This window comes from Harpia harpyja, chromosome 10 (assembly GCF_026419915.1).
Source record: "Harpia harpyja isolate bHarHar1 chromosome 10, bHarHar1 primary haplotype, whole genome shotgun sequence".
Taxonomy (NCBI): Eukaryota; Metazoa; Chordata; class Aves; order Accipitriformes; family Accipitridae; genus Harpia; species Harpia harpyja.
In genome coordinates, this window is record NC_068949.1 from 8304612 (window position 1) to 8328871 (window position 24260).

Below are 24260 nucleotides of genomic sequence, written 5' to 3' on the forward strand. Positions count from 1 at the left end.
ACTCTGAGTGTGCAATGAAATGGGAAAACCTGAAAGCTCTATTATTTTAAATAGCACTAACAACTTTTCTCAATGGAAACAGAAGTTGCCTTGAGCTATGCACCGTAACCTGGGCTGCAACTGTCTTCTTGACAACAGAACTTGCCAAATTAAAACTATATTTTAATACAGAAATGCAAAATATGCTCCCCTAAGTACAGAATTCAGTATTACTGTTAATATAGACTTACTACTGTTAAAATAGGCTCATGCAACTCCAGCCATGTCAATTTGAACCTTGCTATGAAGTTGAACAAAGAAAATTTTACTGGACCTTTCTACTGCCTACAACTTATTCCAGGCTTTCGCACAACTAGTAATGAAACATGAAGCTGTAAGAAAATAAAAAAACCTATTATGAATACAGAACATGGTAAAAGTTTAGATTACTAAAGATAAAGCATGTCAAGAATTAACCCTGCAACAGTAACATCTTCATCAATCTCTCATGCAATGACCAGACATATAAATATTTGACTGACTACATCTATTTTACATTTTAAAACAGCTTTTTTTGAGTATATCTTAATATCGGTCCTGAAAAGAAAACCAGACCGACACTGGGAAATGTAATCTAGGTCAGATTTTTGGCACAAGACGCAGCACTGCTAACGGGACAGCTGACTTTTTCCTTACCGGGCAAGGACAGCACATCGATCCAGAGATTACTTCACTAGGGTTTTTTTGAATGCCAAAGCACAGAGAATTATATCTTTTGTGGCTTTCTCTGCAAGGAATTTGGAAAATTACAATTTGGATTTACAAGCGGACAAGCACGGGGTCGAGTCTTATTGCAACAGAGACAGGATCGCCTGTCGTCACAGTTAATAAACCCCACTCCTACAGAGCCAAGGAAAACCTTCACCCTGGTAAAAGAATAGCGTAAAACTACATGCTGGTAGCAGCCATGATATTTACGTTTCCCGGTCTCTTATGGTGGACAGAAATCAGAAGGCACAGGAGGAAGAGAGCACATCTGTTCCACTGATGCCCCCATTTAGGACATCAGCATTTTCCACTGTAGCAGTATCATAAGTTTTCTCAGCAATGAGCTATTTTTTGCACTTGTCTTCTCTCTGAATTACCAATACAGTCAGCTATTTTCATTTTATATTAATTTTGAGATACTGAGAGTCTTATTTTTCAGCACAAGTGTAACGTTGAATGGAGGAAGGGTATCTGAAGGACACAGATCTCCAGCAAGAAATCCCTTCTTGCCTGTTTTCCATGACTTTCAGGTGAAGAACCAAAGCCAGACTTGGTTGATCCCAAGAAGCCTGCGGCCAAGCAGGAAGCTGAGTTTCAGCCCTTCCCAACATATAGCTGGCTTTTGGGGGGGATTTTCCCCCCTTTTGGGGTATACCCAAACACGCAGTGAGCTGTGCTGAGGTCAGGCGACCTCCTGATATCCCAGCTGTGCACTGGGACCCAATTGGGGGAAATTCAAGGGTGAAGACTGAAGCAGCCTGTCCATGCTACGGCCCCTGAGCATATGGCAGCATGACAGCAGCTAATATTTCATTTCTGATGGTAAGCATCTGCTACCAAAGCTGCCTGCTGCTGATGGAGAATCAAATGACTCGAGAAGGGGATCAAAGTGCTCTTTAGTGCATCTAGCAGGAAGCTTTGGGGAGATGCTAACCTGATCCAGTGTGCTCTGACCCTTTGCCTCCCATCTGCTGTGTAATACCAGGGACAATGAGCATTTACCCATTGCAAAGCTGGGTTTTCTTCTTGTCCACAATGCACCTCTGAAATCCGACTACAAGTAATCTTATGTAAAAAAATGCTTTCAGACAAAATAGCCAACTTCTTCGCTGTCCCTCATGTTTGCAAAACTCTTCTGTTTTTTAAAAAGAGAATAGCATTAGTTTTCCTGCCATGCTGGCAAGTTAGGTCTGAGTATTTTTAGTATTTCCAGTTGATAGAAAGCAATGAAGGAGTGACCTGAGCTGCCTTTCAATGGTGTGAAGAAAACCTGTAAATCCCACCTGGAGGTCTTGGTGGGCGTGTACTACAGGACCAGGCTTTGCTATCACCTTTCCAAACCCCTCACCAGTGAAGGAGGCAAAGCAACCAAGGAGAGGGCATCACAGCATTAAACTATGTCAGTCCCAATTCCTTGTGCTATATCGTCCTTAGGCTACAGGCTACGCCAGCAATTCAGGTTGCCTAAATAGCTATTAGGCTGCTTAAAATTGTACCATAGAGTATATGAACCTGGACTCCGCTCCAAGGTCAGGAAGATGAGGTTAAACACACCTTGCTGTACACTATGGCAGTATTGCATTATGCACAGTCCAGAATGATATTCATCTCTCTCTTCTATATTTTCTTTTGAATTCTTGGAGAAATACACATTTTCTCGTCCAAGTATGCATTTTAGAGGCTAATTTCTCTGCTATCATACTTAATTTCTATACATTTTGATCACGAGATTTTTTTGATGAAAGCCCACACCTTGATTTCATTCCAGATACCCATTATCAATGCCAGCTGGCACGGCACTGGTGCTACCTTCAGCTCCGCAATATAGGCAAGGATATCTGCCAGGAACCAGCAAGTCATGGAGCCCGTCCCAGTCTAACCCTTCCTTCAAGGTAAAGACAGATCTATTATGGGGATGTTCCAAAAAAGGTACCAAAGACAGATTTGTTACAAGAATGCTCTACGAAGAGGTTCACCTCCAAGCTTCAAGTTATACAACTTCCGGTGGTCTCTTGTGACAATGTTTTCAGTGTCTTATGACAATGAGTTTCATCCCTATTCTACTACTACAGGGTCTGAAGCCACATACTCAAAAAACTTGTGTATGATCCCCAAACGCAGTCCCATGCTCTTATTTCCATAATCCCTGAAGACTTCAAATGAGAGGCAGAAGTTCCAAGCTGTGCTCAACTCCCTGGAAGCTCTGAAGATTAGGAACACATTGTTGAATTTCATAGCTTCTTAGGGTCAGAAGGAATCATCTGAATTGGCTAATCCTCAGAAACACACAAAGCCAAAACCAAAACCGCCTTCATCTAACCTGACAAACCATACACAGTCAAATAAAAAAGCTTCTGCTCCAGAAAAACATCTCATTTCCACCAAAAGGCGGCATGGGAGGAGGACTTAGTTATTACCAAGCAGTCTGTCCTAGTAGCTGATAAAATTTCTTGTATCAGCAGGTAGCCCTGCAATCACCCATTACTCCTTCTGGCCTCGTGTCCCTTGCGAGCCCCATCTGGCAGACAGGATCTGACCCCTATGGTGCTAAGAAATTCCACCTTGGGAAGCTCCATGGGAAATTCCCTCTTAAGGAGGACAGAAAGCCATGAGGTATTAAAAATGTAAATAAGAAAACTTATCTCAGATAGTGTTTTGCTGCATTCTGCGCAGTATGGAAATAAGGCCATTTCAATTTTACCACATCAGTAACTCCATTTCTAATGTCTTTCTCCCTTCCTCCAGTGGCTTAGTCTTGTGGTTATCTATCAAGATATCCAACGCCTACCATTTCATGGATTAAGGGTGAAATAGCTTTCTGCTATCACAAAGACACTTTTCAATTACTACTATTACAACTTGGAGATACTGCAAATACCGCACCAATAGCAGGAAATAAGAAATTAGTTCAAATCTATCCCCAAGACCTTAACTGAATGTTTAATAATACACAGGCACAAAAATGAAAGCTACTCAAGTGAGTGTGAGCAAGTTCATTTCCCAAGGAAAATAAACTCCCTGAAAAAAGAAACACCTGCCAGCTGGGGTGTATTTTGAGGAGCCACTAAGGCTTGGCAAGGGGATGAATATTTCCCCATTTTAATGCTTGATCTTTTGCCTAGCACAAAGCCGGGATTTAATGACTGGCTCCATTGCTAGAGGGTCTTCTTCAGCTGGTGCAGGAAGACTCAAAGCTTGATGCCCCAGTGCAGAGCAGAGGGCCAGCATTCAAAGCTTGGTGGCCATTCCTTGGGTGGCCACAGGTGTCTCCACGACCACATTTACTGTTCTCTTCATTTTTCCTCATTAATCACTTGCTCATGAGGCTACAGCCTGCAAGCCAGGCTTGTTCAAAATGCCAGTAGGTGTCACTGTGGGCAACGGTATAGGAGAAACCAGCGGAATAAAGTTTGAATCAAAGGAAAAAAACCCATCAAGTTAATTAATATTTGTTTTTTAATATAATTGCTAATTATATTTTTCTGCTTTTACAGATAAAAGTGCATTGTCTGCGCCTCACAGATAAAAGGAGCTTTATTAGAAACAATTCACTTTTTCTGCTTCAGACCATTCAGGGCTAGAGAGTAGAAATCACAGAATATTTTCAGGTAAGCACAAGGTTGGATTTTGTTTCTTTGCTTCACTGCCATCAAAATCAGTCTATATATGTATATACATATGTATGTGGGTTAAAGTCAGGGATTTTTGGAAACTGCTATTAAAATAAACTCACAGAAGGTGATGCTCAGCAGACCAGACACACGCACGTTCTCCCTCCAGGCTCCCCGTGAAGCCAGCACAGCAAAGCCAAGCCCTCAGCCTCCTCCTCCCCTGCGCCTGCACAAGGCCGTGGCACTGAGCAAGTACCTCAGCAACAGGGAGATCCATCCGGTAAATCATGAGGTGGCTGAGAGAGCTCAGCCTGTCAGAAAAACTCCTTTTTAATGTTGATATCAGGCCCTGGAGATGCTCCATGCAAACCAGGCTGCTAGTCCTGAGCATAGGTGGCAGATGCAGGAGGAACCAGAACTGTTACAGAGGTTCATGGGTTTTTTTTCTCATAGATATAGTTCTTTAACATATACAGCTTTGTTTTATCTTAAAATCTGTAGTTAAAGCACTATTATTATTATTATAAAAGGGATCATTTGCTATACGAATCTGTACCCTGCCCACCACACTGGAGCAAGACGGTGCCATATCTTGCTGCTGATACTTACGTCACTAGAGACAAATGGACTTTCAGAAGAGTATTTCTTATCTAATGTCTGATCTAGATTTTCTAGTTCAATTTTAAACTTACTGAGATAGAAAGGGAAATATCCCAGCAGTGTTTTTGGCCCAGAGGCATCATCACCCATGTCCCAAAGACAGCAGCAGCCTTGGCTCCGCGTGCTGCTGGGGAGAGGGGCTTGAGCTGAGCCACATCGGCTGCAGTGGAAACTGCCAAATGCACAAATTTCAATTGTATTTCAGTTTGAATTGAATATATTGTATTTGCTCAATATAAGAAGTGAAGGGCAACCACCAACCCATTGGCCCTGACCTGTCTGCAGGCAAAAGCAGCAAATAAAATGCATAGAAAAACAGAATCCACGTGCGCTTTGCCTGAATGTATGCTGCAAAGCCTCTTAAATTTGGAAATAGTAAACTAATGGATATGGGAAAATTAAGCACATGGCTGGATCACAGAGGAGATATTTACTTGGATCTCCTGAGCTGCACCCTGTGACCTCACTGTTGTCCCACCTGCTATAAAAAAAAAATTCACATCCATCTCGCATGTATCCAAAAGAGAGTCTGTAAATCTGCCAATGCAAATGATAAATTACGGATTTACTTAAATCCCTTTTTTCATATCTATGAAACCCTGGAAAATATCTAAGATTACCAACAAAAAGATAATTTAATGACTTGCTTTGTGGGTTTTTTGTGGTTTTGGTTTTTTTCTTTCTTTTATAGCTGTAACAGACTGTCTGAAGAATCCGCTTACAGAGAGCATAAAAATATATTCCAGATAGGCCAGAGTTGGGTTTAATCCAACCTGTCAAAGAGCAAACACTTATGCCGAAAAACCTGCATAACCTGAGAGCAGCGATGGCAAGTGTGGCAGCTCTATAAACTAGCATCTTACCAACTACTTACCACAGAAAGCTTTAGCGTCCACTCAACCCACTGTTACTGAAAATAATAAAAATAAAATACTGGAGCTCAAAGCAGCGTTTTGGCAATTTTTTTTCTGTTCTGCTGAAAACTGTTCCATGACGCTGCCTTCACCATGTGCCTTGACGACAACCACATCCTTGCTGGAGTGGCTTCTTCTACCCACTGATCTGGCTGAGAGGTGTTTATTAACAGGAGAGGGATGCCTAATGCAGAACAGCATAACAAGCTGGAAAGGACAATGCTACTCAAGAGGCAGCTGAAAAACAGGCAACTATAAAACCCTTGTGGAGGATACCTAAGAAAAAATGATCACAATACAAACACCACACTTGAAAATTCAGGCTCCAGCATTGGCTTTTGCATCTTCATTGCTACGTGCTGTTAAACAGACAGGATAGCTAATATTTGATGCTAATGAGCAGGCTGCGGCTTCTCCAGGTGGCTCCACAACAGCATGGCAAGCTACTGCGCTGTGTTAGCAGCTGAGAAAATCTCTCTTTCCAACCCCAAACTCCTACCCTTCCGAGTAGCCTTTAGGATTCTTGTGGAGATTTACATTAATACATATATCCACATGCTTCGGATGGCTGTAAGAGATGTAATTCTCCAGCTGGGGTGCTTTGACCTAACTTCAGTATATTTTATAGTCTGCACTGGAAAAAAAATAACGCTGATCCCGTCTTTGTGGTTCAGGAAATAAGCCCAGAGAAAAGGGCAGCAGTACTTCTGACAGTAAATTAAATAATAATAAACTCCTACTGTCTCCAGAGGAATCCAGCTCCCCGTGGAAAGCCTCCGGAAAAAGATCCCTCTGAAGCCACTGGGATTTTCAGTGTAAACGCAAGTTACTTCTTGAGAGGTTTTAAAATTCATTTCATAAAAATCAGTTAGAAAGAGAACATAATTCCCTGACTGCAAAGCATATTTGGCAGAAGCCCTCTGCGACCAGCAGGTCTGCATTGCTCATCGGCTGCACCCACTGCAAACACCCAACAGGTCCCACCATGAGAAGACCTGAAGCAGTTATCCATGCTGAGCGGGTGGAAGTCAGGGAAATGGATTCACATGTGTTCATTACAGGGATTTTATTGGAGAAAAGAGGGTGTTGATGGTAAATGACATGAAGGAGGGGACGAGGAAGAAAAGGCAATAGATATTTTGTGGAGAAATGGCAAGAGAAAGACCCAGCTGACCCACAGGGTTGGTGGATGAAACAAGACCTGTCCCAGCAAAGCTGCAAGGGCAGCAGCTAAGGTTTTAAAAGCCAGGGGTGGACTTAGCCAAGACCTTGGTAGGGAATGGGGTGCATCAGGAACAGGAGAGTATTTCTTGCTAAACTGGAGGCACAGCAAACCCTGCAATGCCAATGTCCATAGACCTTGTACGTCCCTTACGGCCCGGGGATGGGATATGAAGCAGAAAGTGAGCCCAAGAAAGATGAACAAGCCTTAAAGAATTTCAAGACTAACCTTTAACATGTTTTGCCAAGGCTTGTCAAGGTAGAAATATTAAGCTATTTCTAAAGAAAACTTTCCTGTGATAAGCAGAACACAAGTGTAATTTATTTTAGAGATACACATGAAAAAAACAAAAAGGATAATTACTTCCAGCACTAAAGGATCACCCTAGTTGTACACAAAAATATTCACATCCAGGGTCTAAGGTACTTCTTTGCATATAGTGGTTTTAATCATTGTTTCATCAGTACCATTAAGTAGTCTCTGCCCTTTACACTGAGCAGAGGCTGCGATCCACGTCAACCTGCCTAAGCCAAAGGGAGAGGTCCTGCCCCACCGCCTCTCCCCACTTCTGCTCCGTAGCACCAGCCTGAGCCTTCAATTGCCTCTGCCATGAGGCGGAGAAGTAATCCCTTGCTTTAGTAGGAGGTTTGTTGAAGGTGGAATCAAAGCCTAGTTCCCACTGACACCAATGGTTCAAACCAGAGCTTACCTACCACCAGCAAGGAGCCCAAGTAAACTAGAAAAGGAAAACTGGCATTCAGAGGAGTTTCTCAGCACAAATCCTGCTATTTTTAATAAAAGTCTTATATTTTGCCTGTACAATCCAGCCAAATCTCAGCAAAGGTCTGCAGGGACCCAAACTCAGCAACCTTTGCTCAAGTGAGGTTTCCCCCTGACCATGGGGGGGGGGGGGGTGTTGTTGTTTTCTGGGTTTGGGGTTTTTTTTCTGCCCCCCCCTCCCCCCAGCCACATACTGTATAACTCATTCAAAGTCTTAGACATATGGATGCTGAACCTCTTCCCTATGTTCATTATGATATCTACATTTTGGAAAGGACAGAGATACTGCCATCTCCCCATACATTCCTAATAATCCCATCTTTATACTAAAGCCTATATCAGTATTTTTAGAAAGTTTTCCCTATTTACAAACCCTTCTATGCTATTTTTCTGAACAAGTCTATATGCTCTGTCAGTATACATAGCTCCAGCATTTCCTGCATTACACACTCTTCTAGAAAAGCAATATAATTGAGAAAAAAGGAGCCAAACAGTCAAGGACTTGATTACACCTTGACTTTCCAGCACCTTGATTTTAACCAGTGGCACTCTATTTTCCTCAACCATGGTCATATTAACCAGATAAATATTCAGCCACATTTATCTTGGATATTCATGAGTTTCCATTTTCCATTCCACCCTGCCTCCCATTTTTCCATCCCCATTATTCATACAAGACATTATTTGGTTGATTTTTATTTGCAGAGACCCAGCGTTGCCTGGCCCAAAGGCAGCTTTCCGCCCTGCTCCCACCAAACAAAAGCAGCACTGTGGGATGCACCTTGGGTGCCAGATCCCAAACAAGTAGAAGAAAAAAAAAAACAGAAAAAAAAAAATAGTGCCCCGTATCAGCATCGTCTCATTTAGTTTTTCTGGGTTTCATTTCCGCTAGGATGGAGTGGCCATGGAAACCATCAAAATAATCACATGCATTTTTTAGTAGGATGGGAGAGTTAAATGGCTTATTCAATTTGGTTGCAAATTTTGTTTTTAACAGACAACTTGTCCTGTTGTCCTTCAACTCACTTTCAAATGAAATTAACAGCCCCAAATCCAAATAAAAGACTGCTCTAGTTAGACCGAACCATTCACCTGATAAATTTTGAGTTTGCTTGCAAGCTACTTCATCAGGCAATAATTTTCTAATAAATTCTCCATTACTTATATGAAGAGCTTGCTAGATCCTTGTCAGTCTTGCTCTGAGCCCATAAGCTCTGCTTGTGCATTGAGGGTCTCAATTTCACAATCTCAGGGGATGCTCCAAGTGTCCTCTTCAACCCACAAAGCTTTTCTCCATCTGCATCACCTTCTAACAGTAAGTTTTGCAGATGTATTAACGGCTGTGTGAAGAAACACCTCCTTCATTTCTACCACTGCAAAACAGAGCAATCAGGATGGCTATTATAATACGCACATGGATGACAATGTTCCTGACAAGCATCTGCAGGGACCAGGGAGTATTTAACTCCTTTCTTCTGCTCTGATAACTTAAGCGTGAGCTTCTTTGTAATTGCCTTTGAATGGTCAGTGCCCACAATAAAGAAAATCAAATGGAAAACTTAAGGTGACACCTTTTATCCCAATGCAAGTGCTAGAGCAGCTTCTAGAGTAAACATCACTACACAGTCATATCATCATCTACAGAGAAATAATCACGCTTCTCTCTTTCTCCCCAGTATCTTTTAAAATTAGATTTAGCTAATTCATCTGCATTTTGTACCCTGATAAAAACTGAAAGAAGCAGAGATATTTTCCCATTAGATCAGCACTCTTTGTTTCTCACACTGGAAGAAATTGCTTTTAATTCTTTGAACAGCTGTGATTTGTGGTGGAAAATACAGCATACGCGCACTATACATATATTCCTACGCTACACATATTCCATAGGTTTAAAGGCCAGAAAAAGTTTATCAATGACGTAAGAAGAGGATACTGTTCTATTCCATTGCTCTAGACATTGCAACTGGGAACTTTATTGTACTCTTGCATGTAATTTTTTCCAACTGCATTTTATTTTCTAATGTGCTTTTATTTTTTTGCTGTAGACCCAAAAAGCTTTTTTCCTGGAGCACCTGCAAAAACAAAGCTATGTTTTCGTGAATGTCATTTGAAAAATTTATGTAAGTACAAATCAAGTTAAATTTTTGTCCATATATGATTGAATCAATCGTGACTGAATCCGTTTTGTTGCCTCCATAGGCAGCACTTCTCTAACTATACCCCATAGCTCCTTCAATAAATATACCTCAGCAGAGTGCTACCTTTAATCAAGAAAGATAAATAATCAAATAAAAATAATTTTTCGCCTAACCAAAACATTTTACTCTTCTCTATTTCTAATTCCCCCTCAAATCTAGTTTGTGCCTCTAAATCAGATCAGTACCTGCTGCCAATCAGCTTTGGTCCAGGCAGAACCTACTGTTACTGTCACGACCCAGACTGGACAGACCAGGGAGTCGTGTTTAATTTGAAATTCCCTCGGGCTAAATCAAGGTGAAACGACACCAAACGATCAGTTAAAGATTTTATTCATGACAGAAGCAAACGGAACTGGGGAGGTATGGTAGTAAGTGGCAGGGTTTCTCACAACAGGAATTGGCATAAGACTACTTCTGTAAACCGTGTAACCATATACATCAATTCAGGAAATAAGGAGATCCCTCCCGTTGAGTCACGAGGTTCAGAGCAGACCCCCTTGCTTTCCAGACTCCTCCTCAGAGAAGGGCCCAGGGGTGGCTGGATCTACTCTTAGTCTCAGACTTGGTCAATGGTTTATATCTTGGAACGGATGAGGTGTAGGGATTGTGGAAAAGGAAAAGGAAAGAGAGAAGACAGAGAGAGAGAAAGGAAGAGAGAAAGATTTCACCGGTCCTGGGTCCAGCGTTGGTTCAGTCAGCCGAGGTGTCCAGTCAGCCGAGGGGTCCAGTTCTGGTGGGCTTGCGCACCCGGGTTTCAGTTGGTGTCCTTTTATCATCCTTGCCCCTCCTTTGGGCGGGCACCTGAACTCATCAGGTTAATGAACAGTTTGTGAACCTTTGAGCTTGGGGGTCATTTGTGGAGTAACTTCTCCTTCCCTGCAGACATGGCCATTGTTTGATCTTTGTATCAGAACAGGGAGCTGCACACCCTCCAGCACGCCCTCCCCCTCCTGTTGCTGATGTCTGAGCTGATGGGCTTTTCACCTTGGTTCCTTGCTGTGCAGGGTTTGTCTTTAAGCAGAACTTGCCCCACCACAGTGTTTGAGACATTAACTCTTTCAGTCTCTCACAATTACCTGCAGGACGGACCAGCAAAGGTTTACATAGACTTGGTTTCCTTTACCAAAGAGTGATCCTCAGTCTTATTTAGGCAGAAAAAAACCCTACTAATTATATTGAAAGCTAATTAATTTTGCATATTTTTCCTGTTCTATTCACTGTTGCCACACAATTCTGCATAAAAAGAGGATTGTATTCAGACTCCATTAATTAGAGGCATCCAAAGAATTTCTGATCCATACTAATTTCACAATGTGGAGCAAGAAGGATGGTTGGCATCTTCACATGAAGGCTGACAAAACATGACGGGTCTGCCCAAGCCAGCTTTTGAAGCTGAACTACACAATGAACTCTCCAAGATAGCCGCTTTTCATCAGGAGCTGCGATGGAAGGAGCACCACTAGCAACAAAGATGGATTTTGTTTTTCTTTTACCATTTGTGCCTTATTAAATTCATTCTTTAATTGGGAAAAAAAAAAGAAGAAAAAAAAAAGAGCGGCGAGCAACACTCATCACATACATTTACAGCAGCTTTAATGAAATGGCTGCAGACAGGCGCTGTGATCCATGCTTTCAGCACTTTGAGATCACACTCCCAAGATGTGCTTTGCACGCAGCCAGTGAGCTGCAAGAACACAGTTCTCAGGCTTGGCATCATCTGCCTGTGGTATTTAACACATTTCTCTTCACTTGTACTGCTCAAATAGTTTGGCAGCGCCATTTGCCTATGACTATATATGCATTGGGATCAATGAGGTAGCCAAGTCATAGCTGCCTGGGTTTGGAGGAAGCACATCACTAGCCCTTGGACCTCCATAATGCTTTAAATTAAATTAAAATTTGGAAGTATCAATGCTTCTAGTGAAATAATTTCCAAAATGCACACTGGGAGACATGGGGAATGGCAGTCCCGGGGCCCTAACGCACTCCCAAGCCAAACTGTACAGTTACAGCAAGGAAATCTAGGACTAGTTAATGAAGTGGTTTGCATACTTGATTTGGGGCAATTAGTCATATTTATATTATATTTAAATATCTATTATATATTGCTTATATAATATTTAATACATATAGTTACATACATATAGCATTTTTATATATATATATATATATATATATATGGCAAAGCTACCTGGAGTTCTGGATACACAACATACAAGAAGAATCCATTTGACGTAGTTTAGATTTGACATTATCTACGCAAAAAGAATCTCCAGTATTTTGGTAACCAAATTGAAATTGCATTTGTTGCTTTCTGTCGCTCAAACTGCTCCAATTCATACATATAACATCTTACATGGATTAGTACGCTAAATCCCAAACAACAAAGGAACATCAAGTACACAGGATTTAGAAAATGCTAGAGTCGAAAATGCCAACGAAACCTTAATTCAACCCCCTTCTGTGTATTTACAACTACAAAACTTTTAAATCACAGATTATTTCTCCAGCTCCCCCAGGCTTACTGAATTCCTGCCCCTTTCCCCTACCTTGAAAGCCCTACATAACTCAACTGAGCTGGGACAGATATTCAGGTGGATAACAAGTCCACCCCTGACATACAGGCAAAGCAATCTCCTTCTTTGAAACGGGATTAGTAGTTTGAGATGGGGAAAAAAAAAAAAAAAGAAAAATCACCTGTAGGCCAGCAGCTGCAATGAATAATTTTAGATCAAATGGGTAAGTCATCAAAATCATGAGCGACTGGAAATGGTTTCAAAAGAGACAAGATCAAGAAACCTTAATTATACTTATTGTTACCTGAACTACTCGTTTGAGATATAAATCTTTCAAGGATAAGCTTTACATTTGAATGACACAGAGGATACCCTTGAAAGAGGAAAAACACTACCAGGAAGTGAACCAACCTCAAGATGGAAAAGAAATCCCTATTTTTTACACCAAAGAAGAAAAAAAAAGAAAGAAGGAAAAAAGAAAGAGATGCAAGGCCAGAGTGTCTGAGCACTGTCCATACCCATTACTAGTTCATCCCCCTCCTTGGCCACGCTGGGAACGCAGACCTTGGACTGACCCTCCTCCTCCTCCAGACATTTCGAACACCTTCTCAAGCTCAGCTGTCCTTCTGCCTCCCCACTGGTATCCCTTTTCTCAGCATCTACTCTCCTGCCAGGAGTACTACCTTCCTCCTGCTGAGCTCTTGGAAGAGCTTTGCAAGCACATGGTCAGAGCTGAAGGCCGCTGATAGGAGAGAAGGTCCACCTACTGCCACGCCAGACACATCTCCAGCGGGTCCTACTTCTTCCCATATACACAACGTCACGAAAAAAGCCACCAGGCTTCAACTGGGAGCACAGCGGGGAAAAAAATGCCACTTTGCTCCATCAGCAAAGTACCGCTTGTCTGATTTTTTTTCTCCCTCCTAATCATCAAGACAAAGCAAAGGTGCTTAACAGCAGGCAAATGCATGTCCTGTAGGCACTCTGCTATGCTATAGGGAGACAAAGCATCTGTACCATGAGGAGTCGCATCTTGAGAAATTACACTAGAGGTTGGGCATTTTGGGGTTTTTGTTTGTTTTTTCTCCTCCATGACCATAAATCCCCTTTTTTATTCTCTTGCCTGTGGTGCAGTTCCTGGCAATTTGATCCACTTCTTACTGACTCACCATCCTCCTCCCTTAAGGATTTAATTTCATTTAACAAATGGAGTTAATCCATAAAGACTAAAAATACTGGCAACGTTAGTACCTTCCAGATAACCACTGGGTGAGACACCAGACGCATGTTGTCCAGGTAATATTAATAGTGCCATGACCCAGAGGGATTTTTACAATACGTCCGAGTCCTTATAGATACTAGTTTCCCCATTCCCATGAGAAAGAGGTGAAAACTCTCAGAGACCCGAAGTGGGGAAGATGCTCTTCCCTCTTCTCCCAAATTTCCATCAGGGTAGCTACGCCGCTTCGCTACCTTCCAGTTTGGGGGCTGCCAGAGGGGACAGGACCCTAAATGTTGGCAGTGATGTCATATATGTGGACAGCACCTCAGTTGCTGTAAGTTATTCTATGGGTGTTTCGAAGCATTTTAGTTGCCTTAAAAAAATAGAAATAAATCAATACTTTATTCCCTTCTGTTATAAACTGCCCACATTATAATGAAGTGCCATAACGCTAAGGCTACATATTCTTAGAAAAGAACTGTTTACTACTAAAAATCCATTTATTTTTGTGATATATAGCTGGTACATATTAAGGGTGCCTGACGGAGAAAAGAAAGTTTTTTTTTTAAACTAAGAAAAACAGAAAGTCTGTAATCAGAAAAGACAACTGTAAATTGTTTCAAAGCCTTCAAAAGTGGGGAAAGAAAGGTCAAGGCTTTTGCTTTTTCACAAAGCTTTTCAGGTTTACAGAAGAAAAAAAAAAAAGACTTTTAAGCTTGGCTATTAATCGTCTGCAGCAAGTCTTTCAATTTGCAAACAAACTCCCCTCTTTCACCCAAGGAAACTAAAATTATTCAGATGTTTTATGAATAAAAATAATGTGCCAGAAGGCACTTTTACTGTTTTCCAAAGGATATTTGCATTCATCCACAGCAAAGATGTTTATACAATAAATACCAGTTCAGGTATTTAATCTGAGATATGCAGCACCCGCATGGGGGTAAGGCACACAGCTATGTTTAAGCAGCATCCTGGCAGCTGTTATCTTTTCCAACTACGTAAATCCTCCAATATTTAAACATAAACACATTGATTTTCTTTACCAAAATACGGTACAGTGAAACTATTTTGTCACCGGTTCAACACTGTTAAGCAACGGAGCTGTGATGCACACCAGAGCCCAGAGATATTGGGCAACAGGGTTTTTTAGGAAGGAGCAGCCCAGGGCATGATGCTTGAAGAGTCAGAGAAAAGTCAAGAAGGGCTTTTCAACTCAATATGAAACAGCAGGCACTAAGAAAGAAAAAAATAATAAAACATTGGGGATAATACTAATTCTAGTCTGAAAATTTTATTGAAATTTTACTGGACTCCAGTGCTATGTGTTCCCTCTAGCATCCTAGACACACAGCAAAGGTGGGATGATACACACCACTCTACAGAAAAATAAAGATAAAAATTGTTCCCTGTACAGAGTGACTGATGAATTTGCATCCTTCACCCCTTGCACAGCAGGAGCACCATTAACCCTTGCTCTCCCAAACAGCCACCCCCTGCCAACAGCTTAGTTTATGTGAAGCAGAGGCTGAGCTGACCACAAACCCGTGCATTTATTTTGACTCAAGATGCACTAATTTAAATCTTTCTTCTCACCCTACCCCATAATTTGGATGAATCTCGCAGGAACTTTGCATCAAATGGGTTTTGGGCAAGCAATTGCAAATGTTTCAAGAGGGCTGTCCTACAGGCAGAAATAAACCTCATCTTCTTACGACACTGAGCTACCAAACCCCAAGTAAAACAAAAATTAAGTCTTGAGCCGCAGGAACATATTACTTGTTGACTCACCCATTATGTTTGGCAAGCACAAGGATAAACAGTGCAATAAAATCAGGGGCCAGGCAGTGCTGTTGCAGCAGATATGGCATTACAACCAAACTAAATCAACCTCTGTGCTGGAAGGGATGCTCGGCTTCCCACCACGGTGAAAATCACTGCGGCATTACCCAACGATTTGAGAGATGTTAATAAAGTCAGCTATACATTACATTGATGCTTATTAATATGTAATGTTGAGAAATATTATTTAATTAAAAAAAAATGTAATGGAAGAAGACAGAAGGGTCAGGTTCGGGTGCTGGGAAAAGCTGTGCCAGGGTCTAGTAGTGACTCCCAAATCCTGGGACTGGGGCTATAGGTGCACCCTAAAGCTGCTCTGAGATTCGTGTCAAGTGCAATGATCCACAGCTGGAGAAACCTCCATCCCCAGAACAAGGGCCTGGAAACAGGATAAATTATGGCCCTAGAAAGCTAATTCCTGGGAGATCGCTTGGCAAAACCAGCATATCAGTAGCTCGGGTTTGAACATGCTAAAACTGAACACAAAAGACTTGTTTCTATTCTCATGTATATAAAATATGAGCAATTTCATTGATGGGAGTGATCTCTCGCAAGTCAGAAGCCACTGCAAGAAAAAAGGAAATTACGCTAGGTTTTGTTAACTCTCAAGTTTTCCAAGGAACTTCTTGTAGTATTTCCATCAATTCTAGAAATGAAATTATCTTATCAAAACACTGACCTTTTTTCCTCCCCATTGTCTTTATGCCATTTCCAAGTTTGAATTGGATAACAGGCAATTAAACGAGCTTTTTTGTCTTGCTTCTGGATTTTAGTTAACAGTTTTTAGAAATTATTTAAAGACTGTAGGACAGAAGTGTTGCATTATTCACAGCACTGTATCAAAAGAAAAACTGCACAAAATCTTGACATTAAGAATGACATTATTTTTTCCCCCCCTGCCTCAAACTGTGCCAAACCAGTCATTTTCATCCAATCCTTGTTACAGCAACAGAGAGGATAAAGTTATTGCTGCTTAGTTTCAATAGGTTAGATACTGTTAAATACATAGTAGAGTAATTTTTTAGTTTATGCAAAACATGGTATGTTAAATTAAAGACTAATCCAGAGGGAATAACAAGGGTGATTTTAAGTAGGAAATTGGGAGCCATATCCCAGTACAGACTGGGATGACCAGCCTCTCTTGCCATAATATCTACCCTAAGGTTACAGCGTTATCCCCGCAGATGCTGCTTTCGTGCCTCATTTCTTCATTGATGTTTGTTATGATTTTTTTTCCCCTGCCATGAAACTTCGGGTGTCCCTGGAAAACTTTTACTGACTTTATTCTTTTCCTTAACTCTTGATAAGGGGCTTAACGCTGGTTATGCAATCCAAGCAAATTAAACTCTCTGTTTCTGGTTAGGAAGGAAAACAGTACTTCCTTTACTTTCTAGTAAAGGAAACAAAGTTTATCTATAAATATGCAATTATTCTGTACGACAAACAACTGATTTGTTGGGATTACAAAATTTATTTGTATACTAAATAAAAAAGGCGAAGAACTAACAATGTCCTGTCAATGCTCTGAAAAAAAAAAATCAAATGTCAGCAGCACCATTTCTTAAAATCAATGGCAGACGTGGTACACATGAACATTTTTCTATAAACTTATTTATTAGGGTTGCTCATGATGGCAAGGCTTGTGTGAGAAAAACCAACGATGAATGAAATAAAGTACTGCTGTACACAGAGATTTCCTGCAGTTAAATCATACAGGGCTACATTTTGAAATGTTTTATTAACAGTTTCTGTAATATTTAATCACATGCAATTCTGCAGGCCCAGAACAGAGTGCTATGTGAATAAACTATGCGGACAAACTGCCTGCAATGAAACTCAAATATTTTATATCCATTTTATTTGTTCACTTACAGGGCAAGGTTGAGGGTTTTGGTTTGTTTTGGGGGGTTGGGTGTTTTTTTGGGAGGTAGGGTGCAGGTTTTTTTAGTTTGGGGTTTTTTTTTTTGTTGGTTGGGTTTTTTTGTTATTGGGGTTTTGTCTGTGGTTTTCGTTTTTTTAAAATAAAGACTCATTAAAAGCCTGACACTAATGAAATACTAGTTATAGCCAGGTAGGCAAAGTGCAACTCCATCTGGACCATCAAATATCTCAACACGTATTACATTACCCCTCTCTGCTGTAACTCTCACAGGAGCAGCTTTTCTGTGACAACTCCTTTAAGGCATGATATTGCCCTCTAACATAAGCGTCCCATCAAATTTGAAAGGAAATAGTATTTTTGCATCCCCCCCTTCTCCACCACTGAACCAGGGGCTGGAGAAAAAGGTTTCCCTTCTGCACACTGCAGGAAATGATTGTTTTGCTCCGCAGTTGGACAGAAATACAATTAAAAATACATAAGTCCTGTTCAAAACTGGACTCATTTTTCACACAGCTCCTCTCATCATCTCAATGTGCTGGAACAGTCAACCATAACTGGGAACAAAATTGTGAAGTTGTTCTTTTGGAAAAAAGAGCCTGGATATTGCCACCAGAAGGCTCGCAGACTCTGAACTCATTAGCTCTCAAAATTAAAAGCACTTACCTCTTCAAGGACATCTGCAAGCTTACTAAGTATCTCCTCAGGAAGGCTTTGGAATGTGGGAACACTGCAATACAAGAGAAACCTCGATTAATGGATCCCTCTATATAGGTCATAAATCTAGCTGCATTTCTCTCATCAATCTTCCAGAGGTATTTCACCCTCATCGTCTGGGGCTGAACAAGCATTCACCAGAAAAGTGGCATATATAACGGAAATCTGACCTTCTTCTAGCAGCCAAGATGTATTTTGTGATGATGGGAGACCACTTGCAGTAAACATCTGGAGACCCACTCATAAAACTGGTAATCAACTAAGAATCAATTAAGGACTTACTGGAATTAATCTGCACCGCAAACCTGTTCAGTCACATGTATGACAGTACAAATTTTTTCCTGGTCTGCTTGCATCCCAGTAGAAATAAATAAATAAATAAATAAATAGGCAGAAAAGATCAGCTCTAACCAGCAACAGGTAACAGATTGACTGAAACCACACACAGACGTAACAAATGCAGAGCACGAAGCCACAAAGGGTCAGCAACAAACCAGCATCAAACCACTGTAAGAATTACTTAAGTCTTCATCAGGAATTTTATATCCAAGTTTGTTTGTTTTCTTTTGCCATAAAGGCAACTTTTCCACTTGTTTGGTAGCATCTCCCTCAGCAAAGGTCTCCCAGGCCAGGCTTGACCTGCTGGTTGTGGTGAGAGGGCAATACAACAATAAAGAGCCCACCGGCCCAGGGTCCACAGGACTGAGATTTAATTCAGTCTGGAGCAGGATGAGGGATATGAAGTTGGGTCTCCAAATCTCCTGCAACTACCCTGACCTTGAAGCTGTATCTCCACAACCTTAGAGCCTGCCCAGAGAGATTGTGGAGTCTCCCTCCTTGGAGTTATTCAAAAGCCATCTGGATATTGTCTGGGGCAACCGGCTCTAGGTAGCCCTGCTTGAACAGTGGGGTTGGACCAGATGACCTCCAGTGGTCCCTCCCAACCTCAACCAGTCTGTCATTCTGCAATACCTTGGTCTCTCATTCTCCATTTTCCATAAAAACTTGATGTTCATCAATATTCCCAAGTGATGCTAAACTAAACACATAGACACAATGTACGTTCCAGAGGCAGAAAAGCAGCACTGTACCTGCTTTAAATTAAAAAAGCTTGTCATTGGTGGGCTAATTAGCAATGCATCTAGATGAAATATTAGCCCAAGCCTAGCACTGAGCTGATACAGCCCTTCCAAGGCTATTTCCAAGAACAGGTCGCTCAAGAGTTGCTTTATCATGCTCCATTACACGGTGTAAACATAGTCCTACGCTCTTAATATTAAATTGAGATCCCCAACGTGTTGCTCTGATTTCAAGAACACTGATGATCAGGTGCAAAGCGAGGAGGGAGGGAGCCCTTGGGACGAGTTTCCTGCTGAGAGGTAAATATAACCCAAAATAAATCATGCTTTTCCTTTCACACAAGGTTTCACTTCTTTCTTTGGATCACATAACTGCATAAAAGTTACGCTCCATGTTTTTGGAGCCTAAAAAACCCAAACCAAACCCATACTTTTTTTGCAATCCTGAACTCTGGAGAGCAAGTCCTGGCATGTGCCTTTGGGGTAATCACCCCACCTATGGTTCACGAGCCCTAAACACTCTGGATGCACAATTTGGTGGCTGCTTCTGCACACAGAGAAAGCCCACAAAAGCAAAGGGAGGTCTGAAGACCTTGCAGAGGGCTTGATAGCAAAACCCAGTATTTTGTCTGGGGCCAAGCATGAAGTGCCCGGTGAACTTAATTTGTGAGCATAATTGAAGCAGAATTTGCTTTTATTAGCTTAAACATATGCTATGCTGCAGTGGAATTGGAAAGATTGGAAGCCTTCAATATTTAAAAAAAAAAACACAACAAAAAACCCCACACCAAAAAACTTCAGCTGAATGTATTAAATGATAACAAGACAGAACCAGCCAACTAAGTGTAGAAGAACACAATTGTTCATGCTCTCAACTACATCTTTCATTTTTTTCCTTAGGAAGCACTCTTTTTCACTGGAAACACATGGGTCTGCAATATAACAAGAGCAAACAGAAACAACTAAAAAGGAATTATATGAATTCTGGGCCGAAGTATAAAATGAAAGTTCATTATACCAACTCTAGCATTCCCAAATGAGGAATAAACTTGTGGGAGAAGATAATACTCACAGACATCTGGACAAATTTTACTGTGGTTGCACCATCACACTCCCAAATTGGGGGAGAATGCATCACAGCATATTTTTTTTACAGATAATTATGCCTGTGCAATCTAAGGGAGGGTAGCAGAAGACATCTATTATAGACCAATTGTGTGAGAAACAGGGAAATAGCATAGGAGCTCTGAAAAATTCTAAATCTTACTACTCAGAACTCAGGAAATTTTCCTTCTTTACTTAATATCCCAAGATAAACACAACTTTAACACAGTACTAGAGCAGATAATGGGAAAATCATTGACAAAATGAACTCCAACTACATCACATCACAGAATTACACAATTAGCATCACAGATTTATGGTGATTTATGATGGGCCAGTATCATTCTAAACAGCTAGAAAAGACAATACAGACAAATTATATTTGAGTCTCATAAGAAGAGGACTTACAGGACCGCCCATCATTTTAGTACCAAAAAAGCCAGTACTGAACAAATGCCTTTATAAAATAGCAGAGAGAAATCATTTATTGACCTGTTAAAAGATGTTACAGATTCAGGCCAACAGAGCTAATGATAACACCGATAGAAGAACAAGATTTGAAAAGAACAGCAAGATTTGAAAAGATGCTCAAGTGTATAAGACCGTACTGAACTCTTAGCTTGAGTCTCCAGGCCAATAAAAATATGCCCCCTCTCTCTCCATGACAACATTAAACAGATTGATAAAAAAGATCCTTGCTTTCCTCCAAAATCCACCTGTATTATTCAAATATTTGTGTACAAAAATCAATGTTTTGGAGATTATTTCCATGCAGGTACTTGCACTCAAAGGAAAATGGAGCCTCAGCTCTAAAGGGAGAGCTTAGAGGAAAACAGCTGAGCTGCAAATTGCTGCAAGTGGGAAAATGCATGCTAGGAAGACAAATAGGAGCAGAAGACTCAAAGGAAATCTTTGAAGATGTTGCAGCACAGCAAGAGGTAAGAAAAATTACACTCTGTTTTTTACAATTTTGTGAAATTTGTGAAAAAGTCTGAAAATATACAAAAGAAAACATTCAGCACTTGAGTTCAGCTGTATTCATTATTTATGATAGAAGAAATCACAGCAAATGCAGCTCCACCTTGTCAAGAAATTACTTGCTCTGTGCCTAACAAAGCAGGATCAAGTAAACCCAGACTTTCTCTGGCAAGTTCTTCTCCAACTGCTTCTTAAAACCCATCAATAATGAAGATTTTAAAACATCCTTGTCATGTACTCTAGATAGTAACAGTTGCTACAGCTAGGAAAAAAGATACTCTGGTATCTAATGTTGATGTCTCTCAACAAAGTTTAAAACTCATGACTCTTCTTTCTACCTGCAGCACACATGAAGGACTTTATTTTATTCCACTTTTCTCCACAACCATCTCCCACTTTGCCCAGGAACTACACCTGTTGTACACTAAGCACTAGCAGCTTGCTTAGCCTTTCCTAGCAAGCTGTGTTTCCTACAAGTCTGGTTACCCAGTCCTCCTGTGGACTTTCTCCAGCTGCTTCTTATTCCATATAATGAGGAGCAATTTCTTCACCTGCGCTGAATAATATACTGTTGAGAAGTTGCCCTGAAAGGGAAACATCTGCACTCCAACATACCCGTGTTAAGGTGGGAATCAAGCCCCCATCTTGTTCATCCTCAGTGAATGCCTTGATCACTCCTGGGCCAGAGAGATGATGACTAGGGCTTTCTCTGCTGCCTAATCCTTTAAACGTATTTTGAGAGAAACTGGTAAAGCACTTAATTGCAGAAGAAGCTCCAGTTGTGCTACAATTTCCACTCTGAAGCAAACAGCTGAACGGTGATCAGCACTACCCTACCTAAGGCCTCTAACACTGATTAGTCAAAATGCAACCCCATCCTTATGTGATGAGGTTATGGAATAAAGCTGGATATGGAATAGAGATGCTTTCACAGCTGACATTCTATTCACTTGCAGCCCCCTTTGCTCCTCAAAGTTATTTATGGTGATATGGGTGTTAAAAAGTATTTCTACTGAACTATTTATGCCTATTTTATAGGGTCCCTTTGCAAAAGTACAATCCAAGACCCACATGAAGATCCAGGCCACTCTACAAAGGCAGCACATAACAAGGCAAACCAGATCCCTAACTTAAGGAAATTGAGTTTTAACAGCAAATAGCAATAAACTCGATATTTTTTTTTAATCAATACACAAACATCACAATGCTTTATCACAAAAGATGTGTGATTGCCACCGCAGGTAACAGGATGAGGAGCAACCTCTGACCTTTTCCAGTCTCCCTGCCCCAAGCTTTGTTAGACTCTCTTTTGAGCACAAAAAGGGAAGTAGCTGCAATGGTGGAGGAGCTGCTCATGCTGGCAGGGAGAGGTGACTTTTTGCTGGCTATATTTCATGCTATTCACCTATGGAATATTTTGTAGGTGATGACAGTCCATACATGTGGTGAGGGCACCATGGGGAATTGCTTGCTGTTTGCAAGAACGGCAGAGCAGCTATTCCGGTTGGCTCAAAAAGCGGCACATTTTCCCAGAGAGCTCAACATGCTGAAGAGAGGCTGCCAAAATAGGGGAAAACAGCTGTGCCAAAATGTCCATGTTGAATCTCCGTCCCGATACAAAAGCAAAGATGCGCCCAACCTGAAGGCAGTGGAAGGAAGCATGAAAGGTCAGAGGTGGTGGAAGGAAATGCGAAAGGTCAGGTTTCCATCCCTGGTGAACTGCAGTCACTGAGCTGCTCTCAACCTTTAGGTAGAAGCAACATCCCCCATTAGCAACACTTCGATTCATCCTTTTGATTCATCCCATGGGATTACTCTTGTACTAAACCAGCAAGAGCTTCCAAATAATCCTGGCTGCAACCCAAGGGGTTGATTTTACCCTAAAAAATACTCAGTGGCAGAAATGCTAGCACTCTGACAGAACATTTGTCTTCTGACACACATGAAAACTGTGCAGGGTCATTGGCTGTCTTCTTTCTTCACCCCAACACAAAAGCAGCTATTCACTTTCTAAATGCATTTCAAGATGTGTTCCCCAAACTTTTGAAGGATGTTCATTGAAAGTGTTCATCCAGCTCCGCAGTCGGCAGCAGACGGTCCTCGTGGGTTAACTCTGAAACAAACCCTTTATTATTATTGGTTGGCACCTAACAAATGCAGTTGTTGTCGCTGTTCTCTGCCTTGGGCCAGATGGGTAAGCATAGTTTAAAAATCAAAACAGATCAGTAAAAGGAAATGAAGTCTGTCTGCATTCCCTGAAACTCTTTTTTTCCGCACCCAACTGGAATGAAGGTTGAAAAATGCTAATGTCCTTGCTTTACAACATTTCGGATGCCCCTACAGCACTGTCTCTCCACTCTGAAAGAAATGAGGCTAAATCTTACCTAGCAGAAGCTGACGCTTGATTTAGGATACTCACAAAACCCGACGTTTTGAACAACTCAAGCTAGAAATGCTATCTACAGACAGCTGCCCACTGGCCATCAAGTTTTGTCTGATAGGGACTGCTGGCTCTGTCGGGATCATGGCCTTAAAAAAAAGAACTAAGAAACATGTCTGCAGCCTTATTCCTGAAAGTTTACAGAAATTTAATGTGCAGTCTTTCATGTTGTCTTCTCTTTGCCTTCTCTTAATCTGGGACATGTTGCATCAGAGAATCCCATGTAGTCCCACCTTTCCCATGTTAACATCCGTCCTGACATCTGGTTGGTATCGGTTAAAGTGGGATCTTGTAGAAGATAAGTTTCAGAAGGAAAAAATAAAAAATCTCTATTCCTCCTATGCCACATTTGTA

General features: G+C 41.2%; 1 protein-coding gene across 2 annotated transcripts in view; it reads right to left on the reverse strand.

Moving 5' to 3' along the window:
- PRKG1 (protein kinase cGMP-dependent 1) overlaps positions 1 to 24260 on the reverse strand; it is a 534317-nt gene that overhangs the window by 151457 nt on the left and 358600 nt on the right. For both annotated transcript variants that reach the window (XM_052799366.1, XM_052799365.1), the window contains exon 5: positions 18255 to 18318. In XM_052799366.1, coding sequence (XP_052655326.1) covers positions 18255 to 18318 — 64 coding nt within the window. The remainder of the gene's footprint in view (positions 1 to 18254; positions 18319 to 24260) is intronic.